Raw genomic sequence first — 23,637 nt, 5'->3', positions numbered from 1 at the left:
TCGTTTGCCTTTCTTACACACTGGTTTCAAAATCAAATAAAGTATTTAAGGCAATGCTTTAAAAACCATACAGCACTGTACAAATATGCTATCCCATGGTTAAGTAGAATTTAGTGGGAAAATTGATCCCATCAACATTTGATTGCAATGATTTTATCTAATAGAAAATGATCCTGGCTGGGCACAGTGGCTCACACCTGTAATCCCAGCACTTTGGGAGGCCGAAGTGGGAGGATTGCTTGAAACCAGGAGTTTCAGATCATCGTGGGCAATGTAGGGAGACTCCATCTCTTAAAAAAAAAAAAAAAAGCCAGTGTGGTGGTGTGTGCCTGTGGTCCCAGCTAATTGGGAGACTGAGGTGGGAAGATAGTTTGAGCTTGAGAAGTCGAGGCTGTGATTGTGTCACGGCACTCCAGCCTCAGTGACAGAGTGACATCTTGTTTAAGAAAAAAAAAAGAAGACTAAGAAAAGAAGGAAAATAATCTTCAGAAAAAGATATCAGAAGGTTCCGACTCTTTTTAACAGCACCTCCACAGACCTTAGCTGCCTTTTTCCTTTTGTGTGCCAATGTGACCTTATATGTTTCTTTGATGGCCTGAATTGAGCTTTGCGCCCCCAGTATTAAGCATTCATTACATATGAGGTAAGTGCAGCCCTGAAGCTTTTTGGAGATTAACATATTTCTAAACTAGTATCAACTATCAGCATTGTTCATTAAAACCTTCTTTTTTAGAAAAAGTTTTCTCCTCTTTATGTATTATGTATTACCGATTATTCAAATACAAACACATTGATTATGACTGTGCCTTCCCAAAGTTTTATCTTTTCCCTTGGGAGATAGAGTGGACACATAAAATGATACACTAATGGCCCAGTATTTAAAACTTTCTGGTGAGAGGTCTCATGGGGCTCAAAGAAATCTCGAAACATTATTAGTTCATTACTCCAGAGCACTTAATTAAATTTGGTCTAAAATGAGATTTTAGTAAAGTTGCATGAGTTGATAACAGTATCTCAGAATGATAACAGCATGGCAATTTTTTCATTAGATATGCTTTTTATTTTTCAGAGATACTAAACAGGTGTTTTCTTTACAATGGCATTGCCTCATAAAAAGTAGGGTGTGCTGGTATTTATCAACATCAGAGAAATATGCATAATCATTTTCATTATTCATTATTAACTGGAGTAATCTTTAGTACAAAAGCCAGTGTAAGTCATGGTTTGCTGTTTGCATAATTATCTACTTAGGAGGTCATGGAATATTTTGTTGATGAGAGAGTACCCAGTACATTTCTTTCAGGAAATATTCCTTTTTTCCCCCTTATCTGTAAAACTCTTTGACATCTTATAATTTCGAGTCTTGCCCGTTGGGCCTTTCTTCTTTCTGTGTCTCTGCCCTGGAATTAATCTTCCGTGCCCTTCTTGTTTCGACGCCATTCCTTCTGTCAGTGATAGTGGTTCTAAAGTCCACCCAGCCAGGCGCTCCTGTGATTGAATCATGGCCGCCATGCCCAGCTGAGCACAACCAGTCTCTGATTCCCTTCCTGATAGAATTTGGAGTAACTTGAGTCTGAAAGATGCTTTAATGTCAAATTGATTCTTACATTTCTGTGGGGGAAGTAGCTCTCTGAGAACAGGGCCTAAACTGGTTTGTTAGCAGTGTGCTGAGAATTCTAAGAAAATCTTAATGATATTTTTTGAATGAAATGTTATTCTGCACATATAAATATAAGGTCTCTAGTGGAGAGAGAGGGAGGACTTAAGTAGAAAATGTTGGATGAATTCCGCTTGTGATTCCTTCCAGTCTGGTTGGAAGCTTATTTCCCTTTAGAGAAACATGATTCTATCCACTTCTTTTTTACATGTCCTGGTTGTCTCATGGGGGTGCCCTCAGCTTCTCAAAACACATTTTATATCACCCCAACTTAAAGTTCTTCCCTTAATGTTTATCATATGGGTCCCCTTGTCTCCACTGTTCCCTGCAAGTGCCGTAGTTACTGTCCCCTGGGCAACACCTGCAACAGGACCTCCCCTCCTCCTGTGTCTCTACCACCAGCCTTCTTCTGACTGGTCTCTCGTACACTGTAGCCACGTGAGTCTTCCAAACGCACAGTTTCAATCTGGTTGTTTTTATTCAAGGCCTTCTCTGTCTCCTTAGTCTACAGACTGAAAACTAAACTCTTTAGCATGTTAAGACCAGCGGCAATTCAGAGGGGCCTCCCACCGAGCTCTGCAGTTTTGACGACCACTCCCCCATTGCGGTAGGGAACAATTTCATTCCCCCATGGATGCTCTGTAGGGGGCGCTCTGTCTTAGTCTCCTTTCTGTACCTACTGCCCCAACACTAAACATTCGCAGACCACCTTTTCCACAGAAGTCTCTGATTTCTCTCAAGTTGTCCCTCCCACTCATAGACTGTCTCAGAACTGACCTCACACCTCTTTCATAACACTCAGAACTTTCTGTCTTGGATTATATTCACTACTAGACAATTCCTTTTTAGAGGCAACGTTTGATTTTCTTAGGGATTCTCACCAGTTTTCTTTACACAGCAGGCGTTCGTTCAACAAATAAATTTTGAATTAACAAAATATATACTGTGCAACCCTTTTAGAAGGGCTGGAGGTGGTGCTATGTAGAGAGAGTATAGAAACTTCAGAAAGGTGGGGCCTGTTGCTGACCATAGCACAATTTCAGGGATCATGAATTACATTATAGTCTAGGTTGCATGACTCCTGGGGACACTTTTTATGTAGAGTACAAGTCCAGTGGATGCTAATTACATAGAGTACAATTCCGGGGGCACCAATTACGAGAAATACTATGCCTGGTCCTGGGTAGGTATTCCTATTTCTAGAATTTTTCTGCCAAAGAAAGTGTTCTCTCCATTGTCTTCTTATTCTAAGTTTTGAGAGATTTAAAATACCATGGGTTAGAATTGCAAGGCATATGTGTGTGTGTGTGCGCGCGCGCGTGTGCGTGTGTGTGTGTGTGTGTGTGTGTTTGGAGTGTGTTTCAATTATTTCAACAATCGGATAATACTTATGACTGCTGTTTTGATTAAACAGTAATAGATGGGCGGGAAAGGGTGTGCTTCTAGGGTGGCCCACTGGAAGACAACGTTGAGTTTTTATCTTGACAGAGCTGGCAGTGAGCAGGTAGAGAGAGTTTGGGAGATGGTGAGGTTTAATGAGGCACACAGCTGGGAGTTAGAGCCCAGCGTCATAAAGCTGGCTCTGACACCTTGCCCTCTAAGCTTCAGTTTTGTCACATGTAAGATGAGTAGTTTGGACTAGAAATTGCTGGAGGTGACTTCCAGCAATTTGTATTGCTGGGATGCATATTCCTGGAATATGTAAGGGAACTAGAGGCAGGACTGAGGGCATTTAAATAGCCATGGATTCTTATTCTATCTGTTGGAGATACCAAGAGATTGCAAACTATGGATCTCAATGAACTGGGAATTGCCACTGAAAGTAATATCCCTTTCTAATTTTTAAATGAGCTATTTTTTTCCAGCTGTCAGATTCTGATTTATAATTTAAAGTGTTGTTCTAGTTTTTGAAGACCGAGTGATAGGACGAAGGGCTGACTGTGACTTCCACTGGGTACTCCCTTACAGTGTTGCTGCTGGATACCCGGGTTTAGACTCTGAAGTAACCCTAGATTTTAAAGTGCTGTCTCTCTAGTTAGTGAAATTACAACCTTGGCAGTATGGATCAAGTAGGAAATTTGTAGACTTTAACAATACATTGCATATGTTACAAACATTTGTTTGATTAGTGTATTACAAGGTACAAGTTTGGGTGCAGGGTAAATTCAGGTCCAGTATTCTGTGATTCTGTGAAATGTGATTAACTGTAGGGGAAGAAATGCACATGGTATCCAGCATTCATTCATTTATTTGTTTGTGTATATATTCATTCAGTACCTGATTATTGGGTGCTACTAGTTGCTGGGGCTGAGCTGAAGACAACATTGGCATGGTTTCTACACCTATGGTTGGATGGAGAAGAGAGCCTGCACTTGTCTTTTACTACACTCTAGCCACACTGATTTTTTCTGTTTTGTGAATATGCCAAGCTCATTCTTGTAGTTCTCCGTGTCAGAAATTTCACATGGAGGGCTCCATCTTATTATTTAGGTCTAAGGTGAGATGCTTCCTGTATTATTACTTATGTATCTGCATAGCAGACTACCCTCAAGCTTAGTGGCCTAAACAACAATAACCATTTATTATATCTCACAGTTTCTGTGGGCCAGGAATTCAGAAGTGGCTTACCTGGGTGGTTTTAGCATGAGGTATCTCCTGAGGTTGCAGGAAGATTTTGGCAAGGTGAGCTATCTTCTGAAGGCTTGACTGGAGCTGGAGGATCTCTTTCCAAGATGATTTACTTATGTGGTGCTGGATGTTGGCAGGAGGCCTCAGTTCCTCCCCACGTAGGTGGCTCCATTGGTTGCTTGAGCATCCTCAAAACATCGTGCCCACTTTTTCCAGATAGAGGAATCAAGAAAGCAGAGCAGAAGCCACTATGTCTTTTATGACCTAGCCTTGGAAATCACACACCATCATTTCTGCAATACTCTGTTGGCTACCCAAGTCAGCCCTATTCATTTCGAAGGGGACTACACAAGAATCTTAACTAACACCAGAAGGCAGAAGTCACTGAGGGCCCTCTTAGAGGCTCCCTACTAAACAGAGAGGCTTTCTTTGCAATATATCTGTAAAGTAACACTCCCTTCCACCCTGAAACTGTCCAATTCAGTGCTTTATTATCTTTAAGGCAGTCGTGACTATCTGAATTTTTTTAAAAATCTGGCTGTCCCAACTGGAGCCTAATAAGTTTTGTGAGAATAGGGATCTTGCCTGCATGTTCAGCACCACATTCCTGGTGCTTTGAACTGTGTCTGGCACATGATAAATATTGATTGAATAAATATCAATTGTATGAATGCAATTAATTAATTCATTTAAAATGGATCTTATTTATTTATTACACCTCATACCTCCAAAAAATAAGTTGTGGCACCTTCTGATAAAAGGCATAAATAGGATAAAGCCATAAAACCATGATAAGGCTAAAATGAAAAGTAAAGGGGAATTGTGTTTGCATATCTTTGTCTATATATCTACTTATCTATCTGTCTACCTAGGGCTTGGTGATCCAATTTACCTCTTTTGTAGGTAGAAATTTGGGCTCAGAGAAGTTACTTGTCTTGTCCAAGGATGAAACTCGAATGCAGTGCTGGGTCCCGTTATACCACGTCCCTCAACTGGACTGCCAACATCCTGGACATCTTAGTGAATCAGTCATTCCCACAACACAGAAACCAGTCTAACAAAGTATGGATACAAAGATGGTTATAAAGTTGCTTGTATGTACAGAACACACTGAAGATAGCCTGTGCTCCACTGTGAAGAAACCAAATCTAATTAGATGGTAGAGGAGAACTCAGCTAAGTTAATCAATATAGATAATTAGCAACGCTTCAGATGTTGAAAATAAAGGTTACGATTCTATGTGCAAAGAGGCCACCTGTAGAAGCTGGAAATATGTGCTGTATCTTAACCTGAGTGGGAAGCTACGAAGACTCCTGGGGCTCCAGGGCCCAAAAAATGCAGACTGTGAAAGAAAGCAGACTAAGCCTGCTGAGTTGTTAAAAATTTGTTTAATTTTTTTTTTATTTTTGAGACGGAGTCTCACTTCATCACCCAGGCTGGAGTGCAGTGGCACCGTGTTGGCTGACTGCAACCTCCGTCTCCTGGGTTCAAGCAATTCTCTTGCCTCAGCCTCCCAAGTAGCTGGTATTACAGGTGCCCACCACTACGCCTGGCTAATTTTTATACTTATAGTAGAGACGGGGTTTCACCATGTTGGCCAGGCTGGTCTCGAACTTGTGACCTCAGGTGATCCACACTCCTTGGCCTCCCAAAAATTTTGTTTAATTTTTAAAAGGCTTTTCTGGTTCTCATTGTAAAAGCAATGGTCTTTGCAATGGTTTCTGCATGGTCAGTGCCGAAAATTTGGAAAATGGAGAAAAAGTAAAAAGAATTCTCAAATTATTTAAACTTATGATTCCTAATGATAACCACATATGCACTTTGGTGTATGGCTTAGTAGTTTTTTCCTATGCATGGATAAATAGATTTTTTTTAAAGTGGAGATAATATTGTACATATTATATGTAACCTATTTTTTAAACCTAATAATTAGCCTTTTCTCATGCTATTAATCTTTTTCTATGGCATAACTTTTAAAACTCTTTTTCATGGGGAATTTAAACTTAAAAGGTAGACAGATTACAGGAAACAACAGATGCTGGGGAGGACATGGAGAAATAGGAACGCTTTTACACTGTTGGTGGGAGTGTAAATTAGTTCAACCATTGTGGAAGACAGTGTGGCGATTCCTCAAAGATCTAGAACCAGAAATACCATTTGACCCAACAATCCCATTACTGGGTATATACCCAAAGGATTATAATTCATTCTACTGTAAAGGCACATGCACATGTATGTTTATTATGGCACTGTTCACAATAGCAAAGACTTGGAACCAACCCAAATGCCCATCAATGATAGACTGGATAAAGAAAATGTGGCACATATACACCGTGGAATGCTACACAGCCATAAAAAAGGATGAGTTCGTGTCCTTTGCAGGGACATGGGTGAAGCTGGAAACCATCATTCTCAGCAAACTAACACAAGAACAGAAAACCAAACACTGTATGTTCTTACTCATAAGTGGGAGTTGAACAATGAGAACATAGGTACACAGGGAGGGGAATAACACACTCTGGGGCTTGTCGGTAAATGGGGGGCTAGGGGAGGGATAGCATTAGGAGAAATACCTAATGTAGATGACGGGTTGATGGGTGCAGCAAACCACCATGGCACACGTATACCTATGTAACAAACCTGCACGTTCTGTACATGTATCCCGGAACTCAAAGTATAATAATAATAAGTAGACAGAATATTGGAATGCTCCTATATTACTGATAGGAATGTAAAATGGTACAGCCATTTTGGAAAACAGTTTGACAGTTTCTCAAAATGCTAAATACAGAGTTACCATGTGACCCAGGAATTCCACTCCTAAGTATATGCCCAAGAGAACTAAAGACATATTCATGCAAAAAAAAAAAAGTGTACATGAATATTTATAGTAACCTCAAATAGGAGACAACCCAAGTGTCCATCAACCAATGAATGAATAAACAAAATGTACCATAGTATATCCTTACAATGGAATATTTATTCTACAATAAAAGGAAGTGCCGATACACACTGCAACATGGATGAACATTATGCTATGTGAAAAAAGCCAAACACGAAAAGACACATGGTTGTATGATTCCATTTATATAAAATATCTGGAATAAGCAAATCCATAGAGATAGAAGGTAGACTAATGCTTGCTGGCAGGGAGTGACTGCTAACGTCCCAAATTAGATAGTGCAGATGTTTGTACAACTCTGTGAAATATACTAAAAGTCACTTGTACACTTCAAAAGAGTAAGTCTTACGGAATGTGAATTAAAGCTCAATAAAACTCTTATTAAAAAGTAGATAAAAGGGTTAATAATCTCTCTACTGAACAATTATCCCCCATAATGAATCCTGTTTCATCTGTACTCCTACCCACCTTCTCCCCCATATTATTTTAAAGCAGCATATTATTTCATTTATAAATATTTCAGTAGTTTATGTACTTAAAAAATACATAACCACAATAGTATTATCATGCCTAAAAAATTTAACATGTAATAAAATATTCAGTCAGTGCTCAACTTTCTAATCATGTTTTTAGACTGCTTAGCATTTTATTGTGGAGATGGATCATAATATATTTAACCAGTTCCTGTTGATGAAGCTTGAGGTTATTTCTAACTTTCCAACTGATAAATAGTGCTTCAATAAACATCCTTATATATAAGTCTTTGTGTGCATCTCTGTTTCCTTAGGATAACTCCTTAGAAATTGAATTTAGAATGAAAGTGTATGAATGATCTCTAAGGCTCTAGATATTGCCAGATTGGCTTCCAATTTCTTGTGCTGTAGGTGTGTAGCATTTATAAATGAACACATAAGACTCTGAAAAATCAATTAGTTTACCAAAGATCATAGAGCTACTAAGTGGCTGAGCTTATGACTGACTGGCCCAAAGCCACTGCCAATAGTGACTCACATAGCCATCATTTGATTTACGGACCTTGTCATGACATCAGAATCATCTGTTGTATTATCACCCTGAGGCTCACAGACTTCCCAGAAGCCTTTGGTTTAGGGCACAAGTTGTCTTTCATGAGCATAGTGGTGTTTTAAGAGCTATTTCCAAGGTATTTCTTCCTTGTAACTTTGTTTTGTAAGATGACCAATGTCAGATTATAACGTGTTTTTTTTTTTTTCTTGCCTAAAACCTTAAAAACCTAATATGGTAGCTATTTGGGGATTAACAGTGACATTCTTGTGGAGTGTATCTAGGGGATGTTTGTTTGTTTGTTTGTTTATTTATTTATTTGTTTGTTTGAGATGGAGTCTAGCTCTGTTACCCAGGCTGGAGTGCAGTGGGGTGATCTCTGCTCACTGCAACCTCTGCCTCCTGGGTTCAGGCGATTCTCCCGCCTCAGCCTCCTGAGTAGCTGGGATTACAGGCGCTCGCCACCACGCCCAACTAATTTTTGTATTTTTAGTAGAGATAAGGTTTAACTGTGTTGGCCAGGCTGGTCTCAAACCCCTGACCTCAGGTGATCTGCCCGCCTCAGCTTCCCAAAGTGCTGGGATTACCGGCGTGAGCCACTGAGCTTGGCTTGTTTACATTTAAACTGTCATTCTTTCTGGAAAATTATCCAGCAAGTGTGTTTGGAGGATGTGTGGAATCAGGCTCAAAGGTTTCAGTTTTTTAAGAATTGGAGACAGCTGACTCTGTGATGATCATAGAAGATAGCAAGGTGAGCTACGGCCATGATAGAATAGAGACTCTTCTCAAGCCTTAATCTGCCAGACAATTGCTAAAATCAAAATCTTAAGTTGTGCTTTCAGTTTTTCACATAGGTAGATATTTTAAGATTCTAATGGAGAAAATAGAAGATAGAACAGGAAACCACCAGAGTAAAAAGCTCCGTATTCTGGACTATAATCTACTTTCAACCTGGTTTATAAGTAAGAAACTATTAAAATTGACACAACTTTATGGTAGTTGGTCTTGCAGAGGGCAATTTTCTTGATTTACTACAGTTTATAACCTAATCCTCCATTTAAAATGCCTATAAATTATTTATGTCTAGGGTAAAAATCCAGGGCTTCACATGAATATGGTTTCATCATTTCTACCTCTAGGTATTTTTTTTAAAGCTGCCTGTAATCAAATGATAGCAGTGTGGTGGGTGGAACAGGTTGTAAGCAGTAACTGCAAACTGTATTTAAACAATAATAATAATATTTAGCATTTACAGAGCACTTTATATCTTCAAAGTACTTGCAAACATTATCTAATTAAATACCCTCTCTGATTATAATCTGGATACAAATGCACTTAAACTCAGGACAGGGTCATGAGAAAAGTATGCATTTGAAAGTTGGTGCTAGCTATGCTTTAAAAACCTATACAATGATGGGAAAGTTAGAGTTCAGTTTCTGTTGGACTGTTTTTGTGCATTTCAGTTCAGCCTGATGGCAGAATTAGATCATATCTGCACTCGACGACTCTGCTTGATAACTTATCACTGAAATCTGAGTGTTGATCATCACACTGATCCTTACAGTTGCTACAACACGAATAACATAAATAAGCTTTAAAATGAGGTCCCTCTCTACATTTCATGCCCTGGCTTCAGATGAAACTGCCATTAGTAAGTGAAATGAAGTGGCATAGTGCAAGGAAGAATGGCTATGCATTGTGGTTTAGTAATGTCCATCTGAGAGTAATAGATTTAACTGCACTGTAGGATACATCATAAAGAAATGCACTGGAGAAATGAAACATCTTTAGTTTGACTGTATTAACTACTTCTTGCTGTTTTGGATATGTGTCTGTGTATTGTCCCCTCGCACGTATACCCTGTGTTGCCAATTTAGATGGTGTTTGGAGCAAGTACCTGTGCGGCTTACTCAGTAGGTAGTAGAGAGTTCTGCAGTTGGTAGATTCTCAGTAAATGTTATCCTGCATGTCGTGATTTTCTAAAAGCTAGTTGACAGTTTAACTCCCTAAGTCAGCAGTTCTCAAAGTGGGATCCTTGGACCAGCAGCTTCAGGATCCTCTGTTAGGCCCTGCCTCTCTCAACCTTTTTTTTTTTTTTTTTTTTTTTTTGAGACAGGGTCTCACTCTGTCACCCAGGCTGGAGTGCAGTGGTGCAATCTCAGCTCACTGCAGCTTTGACCTCCGGTTCTCAGGTGATTCTCTCATCTCAGCTCCTGGGGTAGCAGGTACTACAGGCATGTGCCACCATACCTGACTAATTTTTGTATTTTTTATAGAGAAGGGCTTTCCTACGTGATCTCGGATTCCTAAGCTCAAGGAATCTGCCTGCCTCAGCCTCTCAAAGTGCTAGGATTACAGGCGTGAGCCACCATGCCTGGGCTCGCTCAACTATTGAATCAGAAACTCTTAGGATGGGGACCAGCAACATTTGCATTAAGAAGCCCTCCTAGTAATTCAGAAGCACATGGGAGTCTGAGAACCACTGGCCTAAATGTTTAAAAGATAGTTTTCTTTGCTGGGCATGGTGGCTCATGCCTGTAATCCCAGCACTTTGGGAGGCCAAGGTGGAAGCTTCACTTGAGCCCAGGAGTGTGAAATCAGCCTGGGCAACATGGCGAGACCATATCTCAATAAAATAAAACAAAATAAAAAAGAAAAGCAAAATATATTCATGGAAATTTGGGTATGCCTGAAAATGTTGCAGAATAGGAAATAGTAAATTATTTATGGTAAGTGCAACTTTTTCATAAGGCATATGACCTCAGAGAAATTGTGGACAGTACATATTCTTAGGAGTATGGAAGTTAAAATTTTTTAACTAATATTTGCATTTGAATTGTTTGTAAGACTCAAAGATACTTGAAATTGAAAAGTCTACAACTTTCAATTGATAATTCTGTACTTTGCATTGTTCTTTGCATTGACATTTCTTTTTCTTTTTCTTTTTTTTAGCAAGTTTATTCAAGGTGCAGAAAAGCCCCACTCCCTTGATCAACAAGATGCATCTTTCTGATGTCGATTTCCTGTTTTTCCCTATAGGCCTGTAGGGATTGAGTTTGAAGCCCCAGGAGGTGCTGACATTTGCTTGGAAACTGAAAGAAAGAATCCATATTCACAAATTCTTTCAGCCCTACTTCTGTTAGAAGCCTAAAATCTTTGAGTTATTTATTTTTTGAGACCTGGGAAAAGGAATGTATATTTGGAATCTAGACAGCAGGTTAAAGATTTCCTTACTGGGAAATCCCACAGACTTTCTTTGTAACAACAACTTGTAAGCATCTCTTACCTAGCCACAAAAGTGTCCCATGTTGCTATTTAATCCACAGTTCTTAGATAAGCACATTGCTTATATTGCATGTCTGTTTATATGGAGGAAAAGTTGATGGCAAGCATGGTTGTTAAAGCAACTTTATATTCAACTGATAGTGAGCATGCATGAAAATTTTATACTCATTGCTGGGGAAAATGCTTTTAAAAATGTAAATTTGAAGACCTCCCCTCATAGAAGAACTATTTTAAAGGAAAAACCGATGGTTAGACAATCATCATCAGACTAGATATAAAAAATACCTGGTTAAAGATTATTAGGTTTTTCCCAGTATTGACACTTAGAGGGATAGCTCCAGTTTTCTCAGAAGAGGTGTTAATATCATTAAAGTATCAGGGAATCGTTCAAGCATTTTATTTTTATTTTATTTTTTGAGGCAGGGTCTTCCTCTGTTGCCCAGGCTGGAGTGCAGTGGCTCAATCATGGCTCACTGTAGCCTCAAACTTCTGGGTACAAGTGATCCTCCCACTTCAGCCTCTTGAGCTGGGACTACAGGTGTGTGCTACCACACCCAGCTAATTTTTTGAATTTTTTTTTTTTTTGTAGAGGTGGGGATCTCCCTATGTTGCCCATTGTGGTCTCAAACTCTTGGGCTCAGCCTCCCAAAAGTGCTGGGATTACAGGTAGAAGCCAGTGTGCTGGGCCCTGTTCAAGCCTTTAAATCGGGAATACTAACTGCTCTAGATGGGACAATGAATGACAACATTTGAAAACTTCCGTCTGGAACTAAGTTTGGAGCAGTTTCCTTTCTAGTGGTGGTGAAATCATAGACTCTGTCTAAGAAAGCTACAAATTTGAAATGGCTTTTTCACAGCCTGTTTATCTGATTCCTCCAACACTTGAGATAATATATGTTGCAATTTGCGTGGTTGAAAGGGTCCTTTGAGTTTGGGAGTGCTGCGATTTTTCAATTGAGCTCCAAGACTTTCAGAGCATGGGTATTCTGGGTAGCAGTGGAACCAGGTGGTTCTTTTGCTGGTGTCTTACTCTGGAATGGTTGACAGAGTCAAAACTAAGCATTTGCTCTTCCTAAAAGGCCTCTGCTTCTTCTGTCTTCTTTAAATTGGTAGCTCCAGCACCAGTTAGAGAGTACTCAGTTTTCTTTCCATGCAAACAAATAAACAAATAAAGCACTGTAGTGCTTTCTAGAGCCAATACCCAGATGCTATTCAGGGAAAGAACATTGCACAGACACTCTGTTGTCTGAACAATATGTATATTCTCTCTGGGAGTATTTTAAAGATGTAACTTGTGCTGGTATTGTAGCCATCATTTCTTGAATATAAACAGCTTTTATTTTGGGAGAAGAACAGATGTAAAAGTGTGAAATATAGAAGTTTACACATTTTGGGGGAGGGGGAAAGGGAAGAGTAACAGTATTTCTTTAAAATCATGGTAAACCAATCTTAGTTTTTCCTTTGTTTTCTTTGAGTGACTGAAAATTAGCATGGGAAATCTGCTGCAACCTGACCAGCTGGGTACCTAAACCTCCATTTCACTGATTGCACCAGAAAAAGTGCCAGTGGATAATTATTATAGGTCCTCATAGCTAGAAACAAAAAGGGTCCTTCTTCAGGAGGAAGCCTCTCTATCAAGAGAGGAAATCGTAGACATTCAGTGAAATATGTATGATACTTAAAATAAATCTTAGAGAGATACAGAGATGCGAGCCCCAGATACAGGGTTTGCTTTCTAGATTGAAAGAGTCTGTTGAAGGGGTTTGAAGGCTGGGTGTCCCTCTGTGATCTCTGAACCAAAGCTCTTGCCAGTTCAGTCCCCCAACCCCCTTTAATTAGTGTGTATGTTTGCAAAGGGTACCTGGGGGTATTCAAAGCAGCAGGGACATTCCTGTGACTATTAAGTTCTCTGTCCCTTTGAGGCCAGGTCTGTTTCTTTTCTTTTCTGGAAGCAAGGTCTCTTGTATCTCATCACTTGATACAATGCAAGTTGCATCAGATTTAAAAAAATAATCCCCTGACCTTCTTTCCTTGTTTCCTCCATGTGGCTGCTGCCTTCTATAAGTTGCTGCTGGTTTGCAGGATTCACAATCAGGATTTTGTCCCTGTGGAGATTTTGTTTAGTTTGCAAGGAACATTTTTATTTGAGTTGCATGGTTCCTTAATAACTCCCCTTTGACAAATATTCTGGTTAAAATTTCTATGATCATTAGATTTACTTGGTTGTTTAGTATCGCATTTTTATACTGAATTATTTCAACCATGTTTTCAAATGGACAGCTCTCAAAATTTTTTAAATACATTTAAGTGAAACTTGGAATGTGCATAAGTTATGAGATCATGTGAACTCTGCACTTCACAGACTTGATAAAGTCGAACCTTTATCCAGGGGATGCTTCCTCCACAATACATGTAAATCTGAATTTAAAAATATACCTAAGAATATGCAGAAACTGGAACTCTCATACATTGCCGGTGGATCTATGAAATAACTCAGCCACTTTGAAAAACAGTTTGGCTATTTCTGAAAAAGTTAAACTTACTACACGGCCTAGCAAGTCCACTTCTGCGTATGTACCCAAGAGAAATGAAAACATATGTCCACACAGAAACTTGTACAGGAATGTTCATAAGGAGCATTATTCACAGTGGCCCAACAATGTAAACCACCCAAATGTCTATCAACTGATGGATAGGTAAACAAAGTGTGGTGTTTCCATACAATAGAATACTATTAGGCAATAAAAATGAACGAAGTACTGAATCAGGCTGCAGCATGCATGAACCTCAAAATGTTATGCTAAGTGAAAGAAGCCAGACACAATGATTGCATATTGTATGATGCCGTATATATGAAATGTCTAGAAAATGCAAATCTACGGAGACAGAAAGTAGATTACTGGTTGGCTAGGGTGGAGAGGAAAACAGGGAGTGACTGTAAATGGGCCTGAGGGATCTTTTTGGGTGATGAAAATGTTTCAATATTGGATGGTGGTAACCTGAGTGAATTTTATGGTATGTAAGTACCTCAATAAAGGTGTTAAAGTATAATATGCCTGAGACACTGCTTCATAGTTGACCAGCTCCACACACCATGAAGGCAAATTTCCTAGTCAGGTCTCTGTGATATTTCTAGGAAGGCCATCTCTTCAACACCTGGAGAGATAGATGGGTTCTCTGATCCTATCTTCTGCTTTCTACGTATTTTTGTGTCGTTCTTTATTCTGAAGCGCTTGTCATATTTTACAAACATAACGATAATCATTTCCTTCAAGATAAGGTAGCTCAAATAACTTATTCCTCCTGTAGAGAAAGGACTTTGGAGCCAGGACTGGGAGAGCTATTCCTGTCTAAAACCATTCCTTACTAACTCTTTCTGTTTTCTTAATGTTTCATGCTTTTCTCACCTCTATGCTGTTATGCACACTGTTCCTGCTGCCTGAAACTCTTCCCAAGCCCCTATCATAATGTGCCATTTGTTCATTTATTAACAAATTATTTGGTTGTCTCCCTCCACACCCTCTTCCTGCAGAAGAGACTATAAGCTCCACAAAGGCAAGCTATGTTTTGTGTATCCTCGTATCCATTTATTAATGAAATGAATGCCTGCTCGTGACTTACAGCATAGGCTAAACTCCTTAACTTAGCAAGACCTTCTATGATCTAACCATTCCCTATTTTTCTACAGTATCAGTAACTACCACCCCATTCCGCCTCCATACACTTTATTTCCTCCACTGTTAACCCTAGAGCTCAGCTCTTTCGTTCCCACAAAGTTGGGGAATTCCTTTTCTCAAATGATCAGAGCTCCTTTTAGCATGTCATCTTCCTGGAATCACAGATACCAGGTGTTTTTCAAATTGTAATGGGTTGTGGAGTGAGTTTAATGGGTTGCAATCAGATTTTGAAAAAAAAATTAGAATAGAGTAGAAAAATATTCCTATGTTTACTATTACTGTTACTCACCATTACTATGACGGTGAGGGAAGGAAAGGGGCAGTAATCAAGGAGGAATGAGTTGCTGGAAACTGCAGTAGCCACCATGGCCTTGAGAATACCCTCTAGGAAATGTGGAGAAAGGAAGAGGGCTTAAGAGTCTGCAGAACTGGGTGGAGGCTCAGCTCCAGTAATCATTGTGGTCATTCGCCCAGCCTAGCATGGTCTTGGCTATCATAAAAACAGAGGGAGAGAAAAATCATGGACACTGTCATATTATGTACAGGAAAACTGTGCAGGCTTCTACCATGTGCCACAGTGAGGTTGAGTAATAGGGAGAGTATGGCCCTTCCCTCGGAGCAGCTGGGAGACAAGAGTAGAATGTTCATGAAACCAGTGGAAACTGAGCACATGCTGAGCTTCTGAGGGCTGCGTGTGCTAGGTGTTGAGTGAGGGCCAGGTGGGTGGGTGGCACAGGCCAGTGGCACATGCTGGCCTTGGTTAGGGCAGGACTTTCAGTGAGGAATTTGTGGTCCAGGATTGGGTCCTAAGCTTTGCAGTTCCAAGAACTATACTGAAATGTGGCTAGGATAGAGTCTCAGGTCACACCAACATGTGGATGTACCTGACACTGATCTGGAGCGTAATTTATATAATAATAATAGTAATACACATACATTTAGGCTAGTCGATTGAAGCAGTGGGAGATGAGAAAGAACAAAATTTAATACCAATATTAATAGCTAATATACTTTGTGACCACTGGCCACGTGTCAAGCACTGGGTTAATTATTTTAATAAAAGTCTAGTCTTATTAATGCAGCCACATCTTGTGATATATACTATTCTAATTTTATAGATGTGGAAAGTGAGGCTTAGGTTAAGTGATTTATTGAAAATGATGGAGCCTGTTTTTGAACGTAGTTTGGTCCAATTTTTTTCTTTTTCTTTTCTTTTTTTTTTTTTTTTGAGACGGAGTCTGGCTCTGTCACCCAGGTTGGAGTGCAGTGGCACCATCTCAGCTCACTGCAAGCTCCGCCTCCCGGGTTCATGCCATTCTCCTGCTTCAGCCTCCCAAGTAGTTGGGACTACAGGCATCCGCCACCATGCCCAGCTAATTTTTTGAATTTTTAGTAGAGACAGGGTTTCACCATGTTAGCCAGGATGGTTTCGATCTCCTGACCTTGTGATTCGCCTGCCTCGGCCTCCCAAAGTGCTGGGATTACAGGCGTGAGCCACTGTGCCTGGCTAGTCCGATTTTAAAACATGAAATGTAAGCATTGTGCTATTGCTGCTTCCCATTTTCTAAATAAATAGTGGGAATGCTTTTCTAATGGTAGAACTACTGTCTGCTCTCTGGGGAAGTGTACTTCTGATTTTGGAGGGACATAGGACTCTGAAACTTTGATTAGAAATGTGCTTGACAGGGTTGGAATGAGGGTGGGATTGAACCTGGAGCGTGGAGTCCAAATTCTGATCCCACCACAAGTGGTGGTTGGACAGGGCTGGAAACCCACACACTCTCCCTTTTGTTAACCTGATCGAGCCACAAAACCCCTGTTACTAAGACACTTTCTTATGAAAAACATATCAGGGAGGTTTGGTTCATCATCTAGATCCCCTGGTTAATGTTAATCCTTCCTTTTGTTTTTCTGCCTTGCTCTGTTCACACTTTTTATCACCTGCATCTCTGTTTTGCTTCAGAATGACTTGTCCACAAGCCATTGGTGTATTTAAATTATAAGCTTCTTAAGGGCAGGAACTTAAGACACTTTCTCAAGTGACTTGTTTACATTTGCATTCTGCAGTGTGCCTAACATGTAATTCACCAGGACGTGTCTTCTGGGAGTCATCGTGTTTGGATCCTGCATCCCCACTATCACTGAGTGGACAGGCGACTTGCTATGCAATTGTGAAAATACAATTTCATGTGTTTTTAGCTTTTAAGAGGAGGGATTGTGATTCTGGGAAACCAAACCTTAACAAAGTGCAGGACCCCTGGGAAATGGAAAGACCTGTGTCCTAGGCAGCTGTGGGTCTTAATGCTTGCATTGTTAGAAACCTCCCAGGTGCTATGAACTGCAAGGGGAAGAAACTGAGAGGGCCCTGAGATGGTGAAATGGCCTCTACTCATTGCTCTTCTATCTCCCCTTTAGACTTTAAAGTGGTTCATTAAGACAACAGACTATAAACCTCTTTATAAGTACAGGCTCAATAAATGAGACACAGGTGAATTTTTATTGGCGACAAGTCACTGTGCAGGTGCAGCAGTTATATTCCCATGTCTGCTCTATGGACTCTAAAAAGCACTGCCTGTGGGGCAGCTTCCCCAGTGGCTAACAGGAAAGTATGGGAAAAGGCATTTTGCCGCCTCATGGCATGGATAGCTAGCTAGCTGATTAGCTGGTTATCAACTCCCCAGATTTCCTCAGCACCTGTCATTAGTGGCACATTGTAGGCCCTCAGATTTTTGTTTAAGTCATCTGGAGCCATCTAATTCTGCTTTTAAGAAGCATGTGAGCAAGAAAGATTCTTTCTAACACAGGGCATCAAATGAAGTTCAAACATGGCCTTGGCATGGGTGACAGATTATAGGTGGTTTTCAGTTACCTGATAGGAGTTGAGAATGATGGAATCAACATGGTGGCAGATTTACTCTCACCTTCCTGACTGTTGGCAGAGAAGGGCCTGCCTCTGGCTGGTCCAATCTAACATGGAAAGAGAGGACGAGCTGTTCTTCAGAGGCTACAGGGTTTGAATAAATCATGCAGCCATAAATCCCAGAAGCAGTTGCATGTATTAGCTTAGACACAGGTCTTGGAGGCACAGGGTAAAAGCCTCCTCTGCCTATGCTTGCATTTGTGTGTTTCTTCGTTTCATTTTTAGCTTCTAAATATTGATTAGCTTTAGTGAGTGCTCACTGGCTCTTGTGGTTATCCTACAGCTATAGGGGGATAAGGCCCATGACAGTTAAATGGCATTCCTGGAATAGAGCAAAGTGGAAGGGGTGGTCAGGTCTGCAAAATGCAGTTCAGCAGCAAATGCTATCCCGATGTCTCCTACATTCTCTACTGTGTACCTCCTACTAAGCTTGGGTGCTTTTTTCCTTTACAAATGCAGACTGTTGCACTTTACAGTAATCAACTGATATGACTGCAATGAACTACGACTTCACTGGATAGAATCTTTGAAATCAAATGTATTAAATTGACTCTCCTTTCTCAGATAATAATGAGTAGACATTCCAGCTATAAAGAAAGAATTAATAGATTCCAAGCTTTTATAGGCTTTGGGGGCAGTAATAAAAAAAGAGAGGAGCTGGCGCAGATGCCGCTGTGCTTGATTTCATTCTTTCTGAGGGGTGTTAAGGTTCTTGACAGCCTCGCCAAATGATCCAAGGGGGCAAATGCACTGGCTCTGTGTGAGGTTGGGGATGGGGATGAAAGGTAGATACACTGTCTGTTTGATGCAGATTTGTGCTGCAATGTTCAAATCTTCGACCTGTTCTCAGTCTTTTGAAAATCAAGGCATGTAAATGAATGATGATAGCCTCTAGCGTCTGGTTAGGATTCCCCAGATGATACCTTGGCAGAGCATTTAGCCAGAACATTTTTGGCACCTCAGAGAGTAACTTGTATAAAAGGTGACCATGAAATAATTTGGGCTCATTTGTGAGCTTCTGGCTTATCTCATTTGTTTTCAAAGTCACAGGAAGGAAAATGACTTACAATTACATCAGGGGTTGGACTCTCTGGATTTGAATCTTGGTGCTATAGCTTACTAGCTTTGCAGCTTGTGACAAGTTATGTAAAATCCCTACACTTTTCTACACCTATGAAATGGAGATAACAATAACAGTACACATAGGACTATTGCTGGAATTAAAAAGACATATTTTATGTTAAGTATTTATGACAGTGCCTGCCATGTTGCAAATACACAATAAATGTTCAATACATTCAACATCAGCATCACTCTTGCAAACAATTTGAGAGCCTACTCTGAATCTGGTGCACTGCAAGCAACTGGGTATATGTAGGTTTACAAGGTATTAGGTTCTGCCCCCAAGAAGTTCAAAGTGTAGTGGTAAAAACAGATGTAAAAATAGATAAAGAGTATTGTCAGAGCACCAGGGTAGATGGCTAGCTGTATAGGAGTGGGGAAGATGGAGGGAAGTGGACCAGATGGAGGGAAGGTCAGGAGTGGGAGTTCCATGGAGCTGAAATAACTTAAAGCAATTCTCAGTGATTCCCAATGCTATGGTGAGAATGCCATTGATGTAAAATATTGATATAGATTAAGTCTGCATGTGTTGTGTCTTAGAATTAAGCTTTGTGTTCCTTCCATGCTTTCCTGCCCTACTGCCCCCACTCCAGAACAAGCCATATCACTTCACGTCTGAGTTGTTCTGTCTGTCTGTCTTGCCTGTCACCCTCTGATTCATTTCTCCCTCTTCAATTTTTCTGGCTTAGGATCTGGAAACTTTTTATATGTGAAGTATTATTTATTAATAAGCAATAATGTGTGTTTCTTTCTTTGTATGAAAAAACCTAAAAATTGCTAATTAACAGTATGGAACTGAAAACACAGAAAATGCTACGTAAGCCCCCTTATTTCTGTCTTAGGAAGTCTATTAATACAACATATTAGTAGACCAAAGGACATTAATTATGGAATCATTTCAATGGATGTCAGAAAGTATGGGGTACAATTTAGCAGTTATTTTTGATTAAAAAACAAAGCAAAAACTATTTTTAATAGACTAGGATTAAGGACATTGTTTCTTAACTTGATAATATGTCTAAAACCAATAGTCATCCTTGTACCTATCCTTTAAACACCAGAGACTGTCTGTGGTGCACACTGTTGGTTCCCTACCTGTCAGACATCCCCATCCTTTTTCTTTCTCACAGAGCTCTGGATGTGTTTTGGTGTTTACCTTTCCACATTCTCAGAGGAAGTTGACCTCCACTTCCCCAGCATGGGGGAGGTAGAATAGATTAAGCCAGTCATTGGGATTCCATTCTTTTTGTTGATGATTGGCTTAAGCAAGTCATGCAACACAACCTGTCCAATAAGAAGGCCAGAGGAAGCCCCTCACTGGGGGTTCCTGGGAAGGCTTTCCTTTCTTTTACAAGTAAATATGTAAAAAGATATCTTCTCTATCCTGGAGTTGGATATTATCTAAAGACTGTGATACTTAGGTTTGCTCCAGCCATCTGACAACCATGAGGGGAAAGCCAGGAGAATCACAGAAAAAACGTATCAGGTCCCTACATTACTGAGCATCTGAATTAATCAACCCTGGAACTGGCCTGACTCCAGTCTTCATATTATATAGATAATACAATTTCCACATTGTTTAAGCCACTCTCAGTTGTGTGTTTTTTTTTACTTGCAGTTGCAAACATCCTAATTAATGCATGTTCTTTTTAAAGTGAGGAATGATATCAAGGTGTCAGGAATCAGATAATAACCAATAATAATATATAATGTAATGGAAATGTTAGCCATTGAATAAAGGCAAGACATAAAAGAAACAAGAATTATAAGAGGATGAGGGCCGGGCACAGTGGCTCATGTCTGTAATTCCAGTGTTTTGGGAGGCCAAGGTGGGAGGATGGCTTGAGGCCAGGAGTTCAAGACCAGCCTGGGCAACATAGAAAGACCCTGTCTCTAAAAACAATTTTAAAAAATTAGCCAGATATAGTGGTATGCACTTGTAGTCTTAGCTTCTCAGGAGGCTGAGGTAGGAAGATTGCTTGAGCCCAGGAATTTGAGGCTGCAGTGAGCTATGCTGGTACCGCTGTATTCCAGCCTGGGCAACAGAGCAAGACCTTGTCTCAAAAAAATAAATAAATAAGTAAGTAAAAAAGAATTACAAGATGACAGGGACAACCTTGTCATCATTTACAGATGATACTTGGAAAACTTAGAGAATCAACTAAAGATATATTAGAACAATAACAATTCAGCAATGTGGCTGGATACAAAATAAATATACCCAAATCAATAGTATTTTTATGAGCCAAGAAAAACAATCAATTACAAAATATATTTGAAAAAAGATACCCTTGGCCAGGCATGGTGGCTCACACCTGTAATCCCAGCACTTTGGGAGGCCAAGGCAGGCAGATCGCCTGAGGTCAGGAGTTCGAGACCAGTCTGGCCGATATGGCAAAACCCTGCCTCTACCAAAAATACAAAATAATTAGCCAGGCACCTGTAATCCCAACTACTAGGGAGGCTGAGGTACAAGAATCACTTGAACCCAGGAGGTGGTGGTTGTAGCGAGCTGAGCTCATGCTTCTGCACTCCAGCCTGGGTGTCAGAGTGAGACTCTGTCTCAAAAAAAAAAAAAAAAAAAAAGGGAAAAAGAAAAGAAAAAAGATACTCTTAATAATAATAAGTGTAAAATATCTAGAAATTAATGTAATAAGAAATCTGCAGGACTTATATGAAGAAAAAATTAAAACCTAACAAGGGACATACTAAAGGCCTGAATTAATGCAAAAATATCTCATGTTTCTGAATAGGAAAATTTAGTAATATTATTCCCATATTAATATGGAATTTCAAAAAAAATATCAAGCAGGAATTTGTTTTAGGATCTGAAAAAATTATTTTAAATTTTATTTGGAAATATGAGATAAGAATAGCTTTTTAATCTGCTGGTATAATTTGTGTTTTTGTTGCACACGTGTGTGTGCATGTGTGTGTATGTCTGTGTGTGTGTTCTGTGTCTGTGATGCAATATTTGCCGCATAAAAGTTTTAACAGTTATACACAGTAGATTTTGATTTTTATTAATATAAACACTCTGTTTCAGGTAATGACTTTTCCTAAGAATTACATCTGGTTTCATAAGGTGTTTTGTTTGTTTTACTTTGTGTTTGCTCAATTATGTATGATTTTCCTTTTCTTTCTATAATTTGTCTTGATTTGTTTTTGCTGTATCACTTGAAAGCAGCATATATAGTAAGATTTATTTTTTGAACCCAATGTAAGAGGCTTCTTTTAAAGGAGGAATTTAAACCATTTGGTTTTACAGCCATAAATGATGTGTTTGATCTCTTCTCATTTTATTTATTCTACTTTCTTTAGTGTTTTCTTTGTTTTTCTATATAGACTGTTTTCAAAAATCCAATTTGAATATATACTTAAACCTGTAGTTCTCTAATTATGCAAATTAATTAAAAAAGGAATCCTTTAATGTCCCCACTACATAAAAAAGGGTCAAGTTAAATTTTATTTCTCCTACACTGACCTCATCCTTCCAGTGTTTGTTAATTCAATTTGATGCTATAGATAGATTAAAAATACATTATATTATCTGATATCAATTTAATATTATATGCTTCTTATTTTTTGTTTTAAATTAAAATGTGAAGATATTAAGTACAACTCATTGTTTTTCAAGGATGCTTTTAGCCTTTTGCATTAAATTGGTCATTACATGAAATTAAGCATTTCCTGCTCTATTATATTGAGTTCTTTATTTTGATTTTTTATTCACTTAGCTGGAATGTATACTTGGAATAGATTTTTATGAGAATGTTATACACGTGCAGTGTTTTATGAGGTTTCACATTGCTTAAAATGTTTCTTTTGCCTTTTTTAAATGAACAATAATTTGTCAGGGAATACAATGATTTTATCATAAACTTTTGCTACCAAACTTAGATGGTTCATAGGCTAATGGTGTTTAATATTGTGAAAGAGAGGCTTAGGGCTAATTTGATATCTATTACTTTGTAGTTAACCTGATTTTCTGTCTGGTTAGTCCTATGAGTTTGGGAAAATAATGGAAATTACTTTTTTGGGCATAGATATAGGGTTTGTTTTCAGTTATTTTGCTTAGTACTCACTGTAGTTTTGCTCCTGGGAGCAGGTTTTTGTCCACATGTGAATATTTATCTTTACTATTTTTATTTTTGGTTCTGTTCCTTACTATTGAATTTCTTCCTACTTAGTTTGGATCTCTGTGCTGTATGTTCCCTCTCTATCACCTTTTCCTCATTTATTTTTGTATCTGTCTTTTGAAATTGCATCTGGTTGTGATCATGTTTGTCTTTCACAGCATAGGTATTATTTTCCACAAGTCGATTGTGTTCTGTATTGCCTCCAGCTTTCCTCTTGCATCTTAGGCTTCCTTGTATTCTTTCTTTTCATTTGTGTCCTCATTTCAATCTTTTCTTCTCTTTTG

General features: G+C 39.2%; 1 protein-coding gene across 17 annotated transcripts in view; it reads left to right on the top strand.

Annotated features, from left to right (window-relative positions):
• Window positions 1-23,637, top strand: part of TNIK (TRAF2 and NCK interacting kinase) — a 398,334-nt gene that overhangs the window by 4,764 nt on the left and 369,933 nt on the right. For 8 of the 17 annotated variants that reach the window (XM_063704353.1, XM_055381464.2, XM_055381456.2 and 5 more), the window contains exon 2: window positions 22,261-22,299. The exons of the other annotated variants lie outside the window; for them this stretch is intronic. In XM_063704353.1, coding sequence (XP_063560423.1) covers window positions 22,261-22,299 — 39 coding nt within the window. The remainder of the gene's footprint in view (window positions 1-22,260; window positions 22,300-23,637) is intronic. 17 annotated transcript variants of the gene reach the window in all.

The sequence above is a fragment of the Gorilla gorilla genome, chromosome 2 (assembly GCF_029281585.2).
Source record: "Gorilla gorilla gorilla isolate KB3781 chromosome 2, NHGRI_mGorGor1-v2.1_pri, whole genome shotgun sequence".
In the NCBI taxonomy this organism is placed as follows: domain Eukaryota; kingdom Metazoa; phylum Chordata; class Mammalia; order Primates; family Hominidae; genus Gorilla; species Gorilla gorilla.
Note: the sequence above shows the minus strand (reverse complement) of the source record. Positions and strands in the feature narration are given on the sequence as shown.